General features: G+C 45.2%; 1 protein-coding gene across 2 annotated transcripts in view; it reads right to left on the reverse strand.

Annotated features, from left to right (window-relative positions):
* Positions 1–15291, reverse strand: part of RBM41 (RNA binding motif protein 41) — a 46702-nt gene that overhangs the window by 15669 nt on the left and 15742 nt on the right. For both annotated transcript variants that reach the window (XM_074964387.1, XM_074964383.1), the window contains 5 exons: positions 13010–13142; positions 9542–9760; positions 7864–8010; positions 1087–1249; positions 657–785 (listed from right to left, as the gene is read on the reverse strand). In XM_074964387.1, coding sequence (XP_074820488.1) covers positions 657–785; positions 1087–1249; positions 7864–8010; positions 9542–9760; positions 13010–13142 — 791 coding nt within the window. The remainder of the gene's footprint in view (positions 1–656; positions 786–1086; positions 1250–7863; positions 8011–9541; positions 9761–13009; positions 13143–15291) is intronic.

The following is a 15291-nucleotide window of genomic DNA, read 5'->3' on the forward strand; positions in this document are numbered from 1 at the left end:
ATGAATGAAATGAACACAGATCTCAAGCTTTCCATTCAGTCAGAAAAAATAAAGCTAGCAATTGAATGCTGATAAATGGATTAAAGGGGGAGCACGGAGCAAGGTTTCCCTTTTATCATACACAAGTTCTGGTCTTGTACACAGAAATCAGGCCTTGGCTTGTACTGAGGGTTCTTCCTATACATTTTTAAAGATGTTTATAGTTTTAAACAGGTTTAAATAGGTTTGTGCCGAAAACATCAGATAAGCCTGGTATTGGAATTCAGTTGCCAGGACTACTGAAGCATGAAGACTCCTTCCACTCATCTGGACCTCACTCACACTTGAAACATGAAAGGGCCTCCATCCAGTAAGTTGACACACCCTTGCCTTCTCCATCCAAGAGTTTTCAAGGCTCCTTCTTGAACTATTCAGGTCAAGATCTAGCCTCTATGGGGGGTAAAGGGAGGGCCAGAGAAGAAAAGTCAGTCTCCAAGTTCATTTCAAACCTCTGCTTCTCTACCCTGCTGCCCCAGGCCACCCAATCCAATCCACCCATCTGAGTACAGATGAGGAGTTAATTTCAATTGGGAAACAAGTGATCCTCATTGTGTGCTACCCTGGATGCAAAGAAATCACTAGGAGGCAGGAAAGGTCAGAGGCAGCTATAAGGATACTGTGGAGGTAGGTCTGTATATATCATATTCAATATTGGCCAAGCTCTTGGAGATCAGCTGAGTCTTCACTTTCTTCTGTCGCAGAACAATCTGCATGCGGGGCTTCAGGTACAAGATACTGCAGTATGCCTGAGAGGAGGGGACAGGGAAAGAAGAGGTATTATGGACACAGACTTCACTGGAGACCTTTAGAGAAAAAAGTGAAGTCATTTGATAACACAATCAGTCCCGTCTAGCCAAGTAGCTGAGTCCTTTCCAGGCAAACACAGCTTGGATTCCACACCTTTTAATTTCATGGGAAATGCTATATTGAGGGGCCCTGGTGTGTCTGACATCAGCACAGACTCTTAGCTCACACTGTTTTCCTAGGACAGACATAGGGCAAGGACCAATCTACTTCTTTGGTGTAACTCCAGCATCCCTTACTCACCCGTAAGGAGTACTCAGTTTCTGGTGCAGAGGACTCTTGAACCTTCTCAAGGCGAGGAGGAACCTTCCTCCCGGCATTTTCTGATTCCTCCATGCTGAAGTCTGATATCCGAATGTCATACTGGTCCGTAACAAAGTCCAATTCAGGCTTCCCATCTTTATTTCTGAAAAACATGATAAACAAAAATCAGAACATCCTATCCAGCCACTCATTCTGTATCAGCAATAGAACAACTTTACAGTAGTGAAGCTATACAGCAGTGGTCCCCAAACTTTTCAGGGTTGCGCCCCCCCCCCCAACCGTGTCCGCGCCCCCTTCCCTGCTAGCCAGGGCTGGGACTGGGGCTGCAGCTTCCAGGGAAAGGGGAGAACATGGACAGGGATAAGGGAGCCACAGCTGGGGGGCAGGGTGGGCCAGGAACAGAGCCAGGGGCAGGGCTGAGAGCAGAGCCCCTGCCAGGGGGATGAAGCTAGCGGCGGGGCTGGGAGTGGTCAGGGGTTGGTGGCCAGGCCAGAACAGAGCTGGGGGTGGAGCAGGGCTGTGTGGTGCTCCCTCCGCACCGGCCCATGGGGCTGGCCTGGCCCCACCATGCCCCCTCCCTGAATCACAGAACTGGAAGGGACCTCGAGAGGTCATCTAGTCCAGTCCCCCTCAATTCAAGGAAGGACTAAGTATTATCTAGACCATCCCTGACAGGCTTTTGTCCAACCTGCTCTTAAAAATCCCCAATGATGGAGATTCCACAACCTCCCCAGGCAACTTATTCCAGTGCTTAACCATTCTGACAGTTAGGAAGCTTTTCCTAATGTAAAATCTAAACTGCCCTTGCTGCAATTTAAGCTCATTGATTCTTGTCCTATCTTCAGAAGTTAAGAACAACAATTTTTCTCCCTCCTCCTTGTAACAACCTTTTATGTACTTGAAAACTGTTATCATGTCCCCTCTCAGTCTTCTCTTCTCCATACTAAACAAACCCAATTTTTTTTTCAATCTTCCCTCACAGGTCATGTTTTCTAGACCTTTCATCATTTTTGTTGCTCTTCTCTGGACTTTCTCCAATTTGTCCACATCTTTCCTGAAATGTGGTGTCCAGAACTGGACACAATACTCCAGCTGAGGCCTAATCAACGGAGAGTAGAGTGGAAGAGTTACTTCTCGTGTCTTGCTTACAACACTCCTGCTAATACATCCCAGAATGATGTTTGCTTTTTTTGAAACAGTGTTACACTGTTGACTCATATTTAGCTTGTGATCTACTATGACCCCCGGATCCCTTTCCGCAGTACTCCTTCCTATGCGTCATTTCCCATTTTGTATGTGTGCAACTGATGGTTCCTTCCTAAGTGGAGGACTTTGCATTTGTCCCTATTTAATTTAATCCTATCTACTTCAGACCATTTCTCCAGTTTGTCCAGATCATTCTGAATTTTAATCCTATCTTCCAAAGCACTTGCAACCCCTCCCAGCTTGGTATCGTCCACAAATTTTATAAGCGTACTCTCTACGCCATTATCTAAATCATTGATGAAGATACTTAACAGAACTGGACCCCGAACCGATCCTTGTGGGACTGCGCTCGATACACCCTTCCATCATGACTGTGAACCACTGATTACTCTCTGGGAATGATTTTCCAACCAGTTATGCACCCACCTTATAGTAACTCCATCTAGGTTGTATTTCCCTAGTTAGTTTATGAGAAGGTCATTCGAGACAGTATCAAAAGCCTTATTAAAGTCAAGATATATCACGTCTACCACTTCCCCCCTATCCACAAGACTTGTTACCCTGTCAAAGAAAGCTATCAGGTTGGTTTGACACGATTTGTTCTTGACAAATCCATGTTGACTGGTTTCAGAGTAGCAGCCGTGTTAGTCTGTGTTAGCAAAAAGAAAAGGAGTACTTGTGGCACTTTAGAGACTAACAAATTTATTTGAGCATAAGCTTTCGTGAGCTACAGCTCACTTCATCGGATGCATGTTGACTGTTACTTATCACCTTATTATCGTCTGGATGTTTGCAAATTGATTGCTTAATTATTTGCTCCATTATCTTTCTGGGTACAGAAGTTAAGCAGACTAATCTGTAATTTCCTGGGTTGTCCTTACTTCCCTTTTTACAGATGGACACTATATTTGCCCTTTTCCAGTTTTCTGGAATGTCTCCCGGCTTCCATGACTTTTCAAAGATAATTGCTAACGGCTCAGATATCTCCTCAGTCAGCTCCTTGAGTATTCTAGGATGCATTTCATCAGGCCCTGGTGATTTGAAGACATCTAACTTGTCTAAGTAATTTTTGACTTGTTCTTTCCCTATTTTAGACTCTGATTCCACCTCATTTTCACTGGCATTCACTATGTTAAGACGTCCAATTGCCACCAACCTTCTTGGTGAAAACCGAAACAAAGAATTTATTAAGCACCTCTGCCATTTCCACATTTCGTGTTATTGTCTCCCCCCTCCATTGAGTAATGGGCCTACTTTGCCCTTGGTCTTCCTCTTGCTTCTAATGTATTTGTAGAATGTTTTCTTGTTTCCTTTTATGTCCCTAGTTAGTTTGATCTCATTTTGTGCCTTGGCTTTTCTAATTTTGTCCCTACATACTTGTGTTATTTGTTTATATTCACCCTTTGTAATTTGACCGAGTTTCCACTTTTTGTAGGACTCTTTTTTGAGTTTTAGATCACTGAACATCTCCTGGTTAAGCTAGAGTGGTCTCTTGCCATATTTCCTATCTTTTCTACGCAGTGGGATAGTTTGCTCTTGTGCCCTTAAAAATGTCTCTTTGAAAAACTGCACTGATCCTCTGTGCCCGCATAAGGGGGCGCGCCCCACAGTTTGGGGACCTCTGCTACACAGTATCCCACAAATAAGAACATAGTAACCGATGGGGCTCTGCTACGTGAAAAGTAAAAACTAAAGTTGCTCCTCTATTCCTGACTCCTAGTGGCAGGATAAGGGACTAACATGCTATTTTCCACTTACAAGATCATCCATGATATATCTGGCAAGCAGTTCAAAGTGTTACATCTTCTTTCACGTTACCCCACAGGCAGTCATTTTATTTATATTGCTTTTCTATGCCAAATTCCACAGTAAAAGAGTACCTCATAACTGCCCTATGAAAGTAGAGAAACATCCTCATTTTATATGGGGAAACTGTGGCACAGAGGGGTTAAGTGATTTGCCTAAGAACATATAGCAAGTCTGTGGCAGAAACAGGAAGATAAACCCAGATCTCCCACGCCCTGTGTGCCAAAAACAAGATTATACACAGGAAGGAGACGGAATATTCAGATTTATCTAAGGTTTCCCAATGGGAACGAGGGGATATCTAGATGTATGACGTAACAAGCTCTTTGTCCATAACTGTCTCTGCAAGTGTTCTACAGAAGTCCCTTCTACTTGCTGAGGGGAAAAGGAAGGAAGGAGAATCAGCTAGTGCTTGTATAAGAGAAGAGACGTGTAAGGCTAAAATCTGCATTTTTGATGACGTACTCTAAGCTGAATTATCCTACGACTATATCCCATTGGCTTATTAAAAAAGCATCCGATTAAACAGAAGCCTAGGTTGGAGGAAATCATATAGAAACCCTAAGATTTCTGCAGTGACAGACAGAGCCTTCAGTCATCCATACGACAGGCTAAATGTGAAATCTGCAGCACTACAATGCCAGGTACAAATGAGTGCGATCCAACGTCTGTTTCTGAGCACTAGTAGCCAATACCAACAGCTCTTCCCCCCAACCCACCATCTCACCCTAATCTTGGAGTGAAATTTTCCAGAGGGGCTATAAATACCTGAGGATAGGAGTTTGATAACAGAACCTGCCCACAGGACTATCAGCAATTACTATTATGCCACGAGATAGGAGAGGAAGGCCGCAATAACACTCCAAAGCAAGCGCTAAGTGCTGAAGAATAAATTAAAAGTTTCATCAGTCTGCATAACCTTACACAATTCTGTCAGTGCCTGTGCCACAATGTATACAACACTATCTCCTAAACCACAGATGGAGATGGACACATGCTATGAAGTTAAAAGAAAGCTCTCTAGCAGTGCTTCATTATGTCATAATGATAAAAACCCCAACATATTCTGCAGTCCATGTCGGGCTGGGATTGAAGGGGACAGTAGGAGAAGAATTTTCTATTGATAAAATAAAAGTTGCACTAAAAAGAAGCAACATTTCACAGTAGCAGCGTGAACATAGTACCAAATTATCTATAAATAGGGTTTCTAGTTTTTGGAGACCATTTTTGGTATATTTTCAAGACTGTCTAGTTTTTATGTGCTAAAAAGTTAAATTCCAAAGCATCTTAGCCCAAATTCTCAGTTTAGAAAATGTTCTCATTTAAAAAACAGGAAAAACTTTAAGCTGCACTATTCAGCTTCCCCCATCACCAAATGTATCGTTTACTTTCTCAGCAACAAATTTAAGAGCATAACCCAATTAAAAAACTGAGGGATAAATTGAAACTTCAGAACTAAACAAAATTTTCTCAGTGCTTCCTCAAAGTAACTGGATGTGAACAATAACTTCAGGATAATTTTATTGGTTAAAAACTAAAACCAGAAGTCCTATCTATAAATATTTTACATTTTATAGCATCTTTCTTCACAAGCACATCCTAAACAACATGCATGGAACACCTCTGAAATGCTTCTACTTTTAGGGTGGCATGTGGCAGCCAACTGACATAGAACACAACACAATAATAGGTAAATGGAAAATTTAGTAAAGAGACTTAGGCAGCACCCTACTCTAATGAGCAACACACAGGATCTTTATATCTCCAACCACCAAAAGCTTTGATTACTTTGGTAATCAAAAGCTTTTGATTACTTTGGTAATCAAAGTGCAATTCTATTGCGAAAAGTGACTAATGCAGTTCCGTTACTGGAATCTCCATGACTTCTGTATCAAACATGCTCAGTCTACAAATAAAATGAAGTATTTCTGAGGGCCAACACTGAAAATTCTGAGATTCAAGCTGGGTTCTTCACTTCTCATGTGCCATAAGCTCTAATAAAAGATCAGCAGGCCCTCGGTGACACCCATGCTAACCCACTACCTTCAGCACAGGTGTAAGCCACTGGAACTTAAATCATTCTCGTGCTGCACAGAAGAGAATACACTCCAGATGATTCTTTATTATTAGGGCTAGCCTACACTGGCAGCGCTTTAACGTGCCTTGTGTGGTCACGGCACAGCGCTGGGAGAGAGGTCTCCCAGCGCTCTAAAGAAACCACCTCTGCTGGGAGCCCTGTCTACACTGGCACTTTACAGCGCTGAAACTTGCTGTGCTCAGGGGGGTGTTTTTTCACTGTAAATTGCCTGGGTAGACAAGCACTTAGCTGTGGTGGCTCTGCAGGGCTAACAGGAGGGAAGAGCAGCAGAACATATTTAGTTACAAATGCTGGAAGAGCTGACTGGGATCCACCCAAGAAGCATGTGGAGTAGGCGGTGCCATTGTTACACTTGAAAGAACCAAACATAGCAAGTTGCATAAAACTGGGTATTTGACCCTGATGCAAATTGGGCCTGTCTAGGTACAGTAACTCCTCACTTAACATTGTTGTTTCCTTACGGTGCTGATCTATTAGGGAACAAGCTCGTTTAAAGTTGTGCGATGCTCCCTTATAACCTCGTCTGGCAGCTGCCTACTTTGTCCACTGCTTGCAGGATTCTCTGGAAGAACAGGCCCTCCTTGTGGGGATTAGAACCGGGGGGGCCAGAAGCCGCCCCAATCAGCTCCCCTAAATTCTCTGTAAGGTATGTGGCTCGGCAGCTGCCCAGCAGCAGTTCAGGTGGCCCTCCCCGCACTGCCGGGCTGCTCCTGACCTGCCCTCTGCCTTGGAGCTGCTCCCAGGAGCTTCCTACTTGCTGGGGGAGGGGGGGTGCTGATATTAGGATGTTCCCCTTCTCCTGCCCGCCCCCACCCCCCATACCTGCTCTTCACAAAGCGGAGATGGGGGACAGGGCTCAGGGACAGAAAGGAGGGAACTTGCTGGAAGCTGTTTCCTGTCTGAACTGCTTAAATGGGCAACGTACTTGAAGTGCGGTCAGCATACTTAAAGGGGCAATGCACATCTCTCGCTCTCACTCATGCACTCACCCCCAGCACTTTGGAAAGTCAGCACCTGTGCAGCCGTGCATGTGCTGTCAGGAGGAGGGAGTGGTGCACTCCAGCTGGATAGCGTGGGCTCATCAGCATGTTCAGTTTTTGCACGGAAGTGTTTGCAGCTACTGCCCTGCATCTATTGTGTTTCCTCCCTCTTGCCTCAGTCCATGCTGCCCTGTAGAGTGTGAGGCTACATTAACAAGAGCATATTAACCCTTGAGGGCTCAGGCGAGTGCTAGTTCATCATCATTTAGCAGCAAGGCATTCCCTGGGAAATATTCCACCCTTTTACAATCATTCATTGCTGTGTACAATATTAAACTGTTTAAAATTGTTTTAAAAACTTATACTGTATATGTATACCGCCTACTCCACAAGTATATAATGTCTTTGTCTGGCAAAAAACATTTCCCTGGAACCTAACCCTACCCCCTCCCCTTTACATTAATTTTTATGGGGAAATTGGATTCGCTTAACATCGTTTTGCATAAAGTCGCATTTTTCAGGAACATAACTACAACGTTAAGTGAGGAGTTACTGTACTCAATCCTTAGGCTACTGAGTTATTACCTCTTTCTCCCCTCAGCCTTACAAAGGGCTGAACCTATCATTTTCCACTCCTCCCTCCTTGTGTGCCCTGGCTCCCAGTACCTGCGGATGTTCCAGATGAGGATCCGTGTGCCCTTTTTGCCTGGAATGGCATCAAACTGGGCCAGCAACTCCTCCTCAGTACTGAAGAGCGTATGTTTCAGGATGGCCTCGAGGCTGGGCGCAGAGTCTTCCGTAACAATCATTTTCTTTAGAAGCCACAGAGTCAAAGAAAGAACACGACTGCCCCGGGTTTCCCCTATCCCCACTACCAATGAGACATTAAGAATTCAGACATTTCTGCATAGGCAGGGGATGTACGTGGACATAGCACCCATCAGAAGCATGACTAGGCGCAGTGCCAACAGCAGGTGTGTCCAAACATGCTAAGTAGTAACCAAGGGAACTTGGTGAAAAAATACCACCAGGCACCAACTTTACAGGGAAGGAAGGGAGTATGTAAAGCTATGCACAGCTGTTAACTTGAGGAGGCAGCTGTGTATTTAAGGCTCCCATCAGTGTGAAGGCAGCACCGTACGCACGTATCGTATCACAACACCAAAAAGCGTGTTACTGCTGCCAAGGGATAAGACTATGTGGGGGAACAGACCAGACAACTATTAGAAAAGAGGGGGCACTCCACAGGGGGAGGTGGAGATGCAGTTACTGCAGACATTATCCAGAAGTTATGCTGGACATGGAAATTAGCAGAAGTGCCCATCAGATTCATAATTTCTGACATCAGTGCAGGGGAATAATATGACGGATGCAACACCAAGCACAGTTGCTATTATAAGGGCTCTCCAAGTGCAGTGCTGAAATTTGCCATTACCCTAGTACAGTGGTAGGCAAACTACGGCCCGCGGGCCAGATCCGGCCTGTGGGATTGCCCCCCCGCCACCCACCCTTGGCACTGCGGGGCTAAGGCAGACTCCCTGCCTGCCCTGGCCCCACGCCACTCCCGGAAGTGGCCGGCACCATGTCTCTGTGGCCCCGGCGGGGGAGTGGGGTGCCACACACTGCCCTCGCCTGCAGACACCACCTCCCGAAGCTCCCATTCGCCGGGAACAGGGAACCGCAGTCAATGGGAGCTTTCGGGGAGGTACTCACCAGCGAGGGCAGCACACAGAGCCCTCTGCCCTCCGCTCCCCAAGGGGCTGCAGGGACGTGGTGCCGGCCACTTCTGGGAGCAGCACAGGGCCAGGGCAGGCAGGGAGCCTGCCTTAGCCCCGCTGCACACCGCTGCCATCCCAGAGCCGCTCAAGGTAAGCTGCGCCAGGCCGGAGCCCGCACCCCAACCCCCTGTCCTGAGTCCCCTCCCACACTGCACACCCCTCCCTGCAACCCAATCCCCTGCCCTGAGCCCCTTCCTGCACACCGCATGCACTCCCTCCCGCACCCCAACCCCCTGCCCCAGCCCTACATTCAATTTCCCCACCCAGATGTGGCCCTCGGGCCAAGAAGTTTGCCCACCCCTGCTCTAGTACTCCATATGGCTGATGCCCTCCACAGATGTTACCTGGAGGCAGCAACACATGCAGGTGACACTGTGGGAGGCTACCCAGATATATCCCCAAACAACCCTCACCATCAGAACTCGTGTGTGAAGACACTGTTGCAACAATGGCGCCTCATGAAACATTGAGCCATGGGCTTCCTCAGTACCACACTTCTCCTACCCCTGCAGCCCCAACCAGATGGTTCAGATTCCACAGCCACTCTTGCCTTACAGGGAAGGATATTGTTTTGCTGGTTGAATGGTATCACTGGAACAACAACAGCCTGAGCATGGACACGTTCCAAATAGGTCTGCGAAAGGAGCCCCACGCTGAGTGCACCTCCATTCTTGGTGAAAACAATGGCATCCTTTCCCAGACGCATGGAGCCTGACTTGAAACCATTACCATACACTCCAATGGATGGGTGGTTCTTCTTCACTGCCTTGTCCGTGAAGCCAAAGCTGCAAATCACACACAGCCAGTCAGTCAAGTGGAGAGCTGTCTGATAGACAGAGGTAAACAGGAAGAGAATAGATGGAGTGGAAAGTGATTTTAAATGTGGAACTCCATGGTGGTCTCCTGACTCAAAAAGTGTCAGGCAAATGAATAATACTTTGCCTTAATACAGCATTTCCCATTTAGCAGGCCAATGCTCAAACCACTGAGCTATCCCAATCTGTATCCTCAAGTGGAATAAAATCCTCAGTAGTGGTTGGCAAGACTGAAGAGAGGCCAGCTTCCCCTCCCATCACATACATAATCGAGGTTGGTTCAGGCATCTACAATGCCTGCTGCCCTGATTTTCAAGGAAGCGTTTGTCACCACTGCCCGCATTTTACTTCATGGGTCACAACAAACTGGACACCACCACACCTCACTGATACTGCAATTACATTATACGCTACCTCAGTGTGATCAGCCTAACGCACCAGCAGAGTATGATATGTGAAGAAAAACTTCAAGATGTTGCAATGATGCAGTTTAGATAAGAAGTGCATCTCCAAGACTCAGCCGCTGTGACCCAAACTACTAAAACCAGCCTTGTACTTGTTAAAGGTTCAGTCTTGGCACAGCACTATTCCATTACTCCTCTAAAGCTCTGCATGTCCAATTCACCCATTTTTATAATTCTACACTTAAGTGTCTGCAGTCAGGAGAGCTAATAACTGTGGCTCTTTGATATTGAGGCTGCCTTTGGGGAGGGAGGGGAGAATAAGGAAAAATAACCAGAAAATTCCCTTCCCTCCTCTCATTATCTGTCCTCCACATAGGTGTCTATGTGCCAGCAACTCTGGGCCACACCATCCAATTCTCTTTTCATTCTTTCCTCTTGGTGTGCATGCATGAGACAGTCCTTCCCCTCCCCCATACACCATGACAAGAAGGGTGAAGAAGTGATGTGGTAAGGAAAGAGGGTCACTTTGTGGCTTTGTCACACCTCATTCTAGCTCACCATAGATTAGTCCAACAGAAGATGTGGAAAGCGTCTCTCTCTAGTTCTGGGGAAGGAATTTGAAATGAGCTTCCCATGTGAAATTAATCTCAGTCTTAGAATTTTAACAGCTAGAGAGGCCTACTGTCCCTCCCCCACTTCAATTTCACAGCCACTTCATATTAACTCAAGAGAACCTGAAATAAGAGACCAAGCCATTGCTTTCCTCCCTCACCACACAGAGCAGGAAGGGGCTAAGGCTTCTGGTTTTCACTTCCTGAACCCCCCTGGCTTTTCGGAAGACCTGTGGTTTTGTGTTCACAGCATTTGAAGAAATGTTAGATTCTCTGCCTCTGTCCCCCACCTTTTCTTATCTATCAACAAATTGTTGCAGAGGAACAACCAAACCATGCCCTACCACGAGTGACTATCGTCTTTGCAGACGGCCTGCTGGAAACAGAAAAATTATTATTAGGTCTAATGGAAACCTAGAGGTTACATGACATTTGTTCTGAGAGGAGAAGTAGCAGAACAGGATAATGGATAGTGCAGCAGCATCCAACTGAGGAGAAATATCCGCAGATGGACTGGAAATGCAGCCTAGGGAGAGAAAGGAGGGAGGGCTTGGTGATGCTCCTAGGAAAGACAAAAATGAGAACCAACACTAAGCAGGAAGATGGAAATGTGGGACTGGTGTGGCCCCAAAGGAGCAGACATCTGATGTTCCCTGGGCATCTGCGAGGCACGGAGGTGTAACGGAAGAGGCATGCACAGGAAGATGCAGAAGCAAGCTTTTACTGTTTTCTAGTCTATGATAAACTCCTGGAAAATTAACTGCCAGTTCTAACATACTTCTTCAATGTATAGAGCATGTATAGTGCCATAGCCACTCAAGCACATCTTTTCGGTGTTTAAGATACAGATTCCAGGCCCTTCTCTACACTCAAAGGATGATCACACGGCATCTAGTATGACTACTACTAGCAGATACGATTAAAGCACAAGCGGAATAAACTAACCTAAACAAGAGCAAATAAGATCAGCAGGCCTTGTATCACACCCTAAAGTTTGTTGAACTCAGGCTGTGGCAGACTTGAGTGAGGGGTGGAGACTCTACTAAGGGCTTGTCTAAGCTGGCAATTAACAGCACTGCAACTTTCTCGCTCAGCGGTGTGAAAAAACACCCCCCTGAGCGCAGCAAGTTGCAGCACTGTAAAGTACCAGTGTAAATAGTGCCCCAGCGCTGGGAGCAATGCCCCTCATTGAGATGGGTTTTTTTAGAGCGCTAGGAGAGCGATCTCTGAGCCATGACCACAAAAGGCATGTTAAAGCACTGCCGCGGCAGCGCTTTAGCGTTGCCAGTGTAGACTAGCCCTCAGAGCCAACTCTTGAGAATTTTACCCTAGGAACCAACTGCAAGAGCATCCAGCTGAACTTTACGCCTTTGGCAGGTGACAGGATGAGAGGTCATCTCTTAGAGAATGCTACTGTTAGGGATAAAAAGTATTTTAGATGATATTACAGTTAGGCAAATTTGATATTCTGTGGTTTAGAATAAAAAGTAACAAGTTAAATTTTAATTTTTTAAACAGTTAGTTATATAATAAAAATTGAATTGAAATTCCTCACTGTAGAGAGTCAGACCGTGTCTCCCTCTGCCATTGTTAATGAGAAGGCATGAAACCAGCAATGAGGAAAGCCTATCTTCTTACATCACAGAATGAAAGATTAAAGAAAAGTCACGTTCTCTAAAACCACAAGCCATTTTAACATTCTGAAGGGAAGGGAGGCAAGATGGGAAACTTATCATTACCACAAGTCTTCAGAAACGAGATCATGGACTCCTGATTTATTTACTAACTCAAGGCGACATTTGTCTATTTTAAGCAAATACTCCTTACCCCATATACTGTACTGAAGCATGTGCTCTTGCTTACTGCTTCTAATTCATGCCAAATTACTTCAGCTAGGCCAGGGACAGGTTGTTACATGAGGAACCCTGCATATGGAACAGCCCTGAATGTAAAAAGTCACGAGTCTCTGGACCATGCACTGTATGTTAAAAAACAGCTTGTGGGAGGGTAAATCTAAAAGCAGTTATTTTAGGATTTTGCACAGTGTGAGGGAGAGGCAGAGAAGAGAAACCACAGGGAGAGCCCTGTGTACTTCTGAACCAGGATCCCTGAAATCCTGAACCCTGGGTCAACAACAACACTTGCTTGCAAGATCTAATCTATAGTAGCAGAACCATATCTGGGGTGAATTCCTAGCTTGTTACCTGAGCATACGGTGAAGTTTGTGAGGTGTCATTCCAGCACCATTATCTGTGAAAGTCAAACAAAGCTCCCCCTTGATCTCCACAACATCAATGCAAAGAAGCTTAGCCGTCACACCGGGATCTGAGGCATTGTCTGTGGAAGCAAAAAGCCTGGACAGTTAGGCATTCTCATTGTCCTCAACTATTCCTGACACACAGATCATCTCCTTAGATCTCAGAAATGAAAGCATTCTTGAACCTTCCTTCTCCCAAATACAGGGAAATGTCTGATAAAGGATGTACCATAAGAACACAAGAAAGGCCATACTGGGTCAGATCAAAGCTCCATCTAGCCCAGTATCCTGTCTTCCGACAGCGGCCAATGCCAGGTACTTCACAGGGAATCATCAAGTGATCCATCCCGTCACCCATTCCCAGCTTCTGGCAAACACAGGCTAATAGCCATAGATGGACCTATCCTCCATGAACTTATCTAGTTCTTTTTTGAACCCTGTTAAAGTCTTGGCCTTCACAACATCCTCTGGCAAGGAGTTCCACAGGTTAACTGTGTGTTGTGTGAAGAAATACTTCCTTTTGCTTGTTTTAAACCTGCTGCCTATTAATTTCATTCGGTGACCCCTAGTTCTTGTGTTATGAGGACTAAACAACACTTCCTTATTTACTTTCTCCACACCAGTCATGATTTTCTAGACCTCTATAATATCCCCCACTTAGTCATCTCTTTTCCAAGCTGAAAAGTCCGTTTTATTAATCTCTCCCATATTCCCCAAAACTGCTTATCACAAGAAAAGAGCTTCTTATCTGCAGAAGGGTGTGTAAATATAAATTATACAGAAAATACAGGAATACTATCATATAACACAAAAGATTTAAACAGAATGAGTTGGAGGTGGGGTATTTTTTATGCATGAAGAAGCCACAAATAAATTATGCGAGTCATCTCAAACAATTGTCAATAAAAATATAACTCCACATGCCATCCTTGTGTATTCTGTATGTGCTATATGCGTTACAGAACAACTGTTCTGAAAATGATTTAGAAATAAAAATGTTATTGGAACCCTTGCATTGTAAACCCAGGTACCGTGGTTACCTTCAGTTCACTTATATAGGGCTTAGAGGAAGTCAATATGAATTTCTTTAAAAAGTGTTTTCTATACATAAAAAGATCATGATTTTAAGATTGTATCTTGAGACCTTCCAGGGCTAGAAGGAAGCGTCCCAAGAGGAAGCTCTCTTGTAATCCTGAAGGGTCAAAAAATATCAGACCTTAAGCCCAAGTAGGACTGGTCACAGCCAATTTGAGAGAACTGGTGGCGGGAATGCTGCATGTGAGGTGAAAGCAAGAATCACTCGAGCAGGTTGCTTAAAAAAAAATTAAGATGACTGGCTATTTGTAGCTGCTCCGAAGTTTGTACAGTTGGAAATTGTGCTGAAGGAACATGGACTGATGGTCAGAGGAGGCAATCAAAGAATGTATGATAATTGCAAAACCACGGTAATGTGTGTTATATTCTACAAGTAGACACACACCATAAAAGTGATGACAATATTTACCGTATCATGGGATAAGTAGTGATCATGCCCCTTTGACTGCCATTATTCCACCTCACCTGGGATTTATTCTAACATTCCAAATTTCTGAGCAGGTTCATACAGCCAACATTTTGGTTTTTTTAAGTTGCCTGTCCTTGAATATTTCATCCTTCTGCATCCAATTGTGGAACTTTCCATCGAATCATGCCTGCCTGAGGCCCAGGACATGTAAAGTTCAATCCCCAGATGCCGCAAGAGCGGTTTCCACTACCCTATGCTAGCCTGCTTGTGACTCCTTGTCCTCAGTGCTTGCTCAGAATTTTCTCAAGCAGCATGGAACTGCAGCTTTACTGCTGTCCATAGGGTTCCGAATAGCAACAGCAAAATATAGCAGTGTTCTTAATTTTACATTCCTGTTCTTGGACAAGACACAGAGACACTGAAGCCATCTGTCTGCAGACTCAGGCAGGCATCACTGCACCAGTCACATTCAGGTCAATAAGAGCTTCAAACATATGGGTCAAGAACTGAGTCATTGTTAAATGAGGAGAGAGCTGAAACTCAGATGGCTGCTTCACCTCTCACTGGCAGAGCTGCTCCTGCCCAGCACATGCAGAGTGACTTAGCACAGTGGTTCTCAACCGTTCCAGACTACTATACTACTTTCAGAAATATGATTTGCCCTCCATACCCCAAGTTTCTCCTCACTTAAAAACTCGGGCTTCGTGTTTCTGCCCTGGGCCACA

This window comes from Natator depressus, chromosome 9 (genome assembly GCF_965152275.1).
Source record: "Natator depressus isolate rNatDep1 chromosome 9, rNatDep2.hap1, whole genome shotgun sequence".
Classification (NCBI taxonomy): Eukaryota; Metazoa; Chordata; order Testudines; family Cheloniidae; genus Natator; species Natator depressus.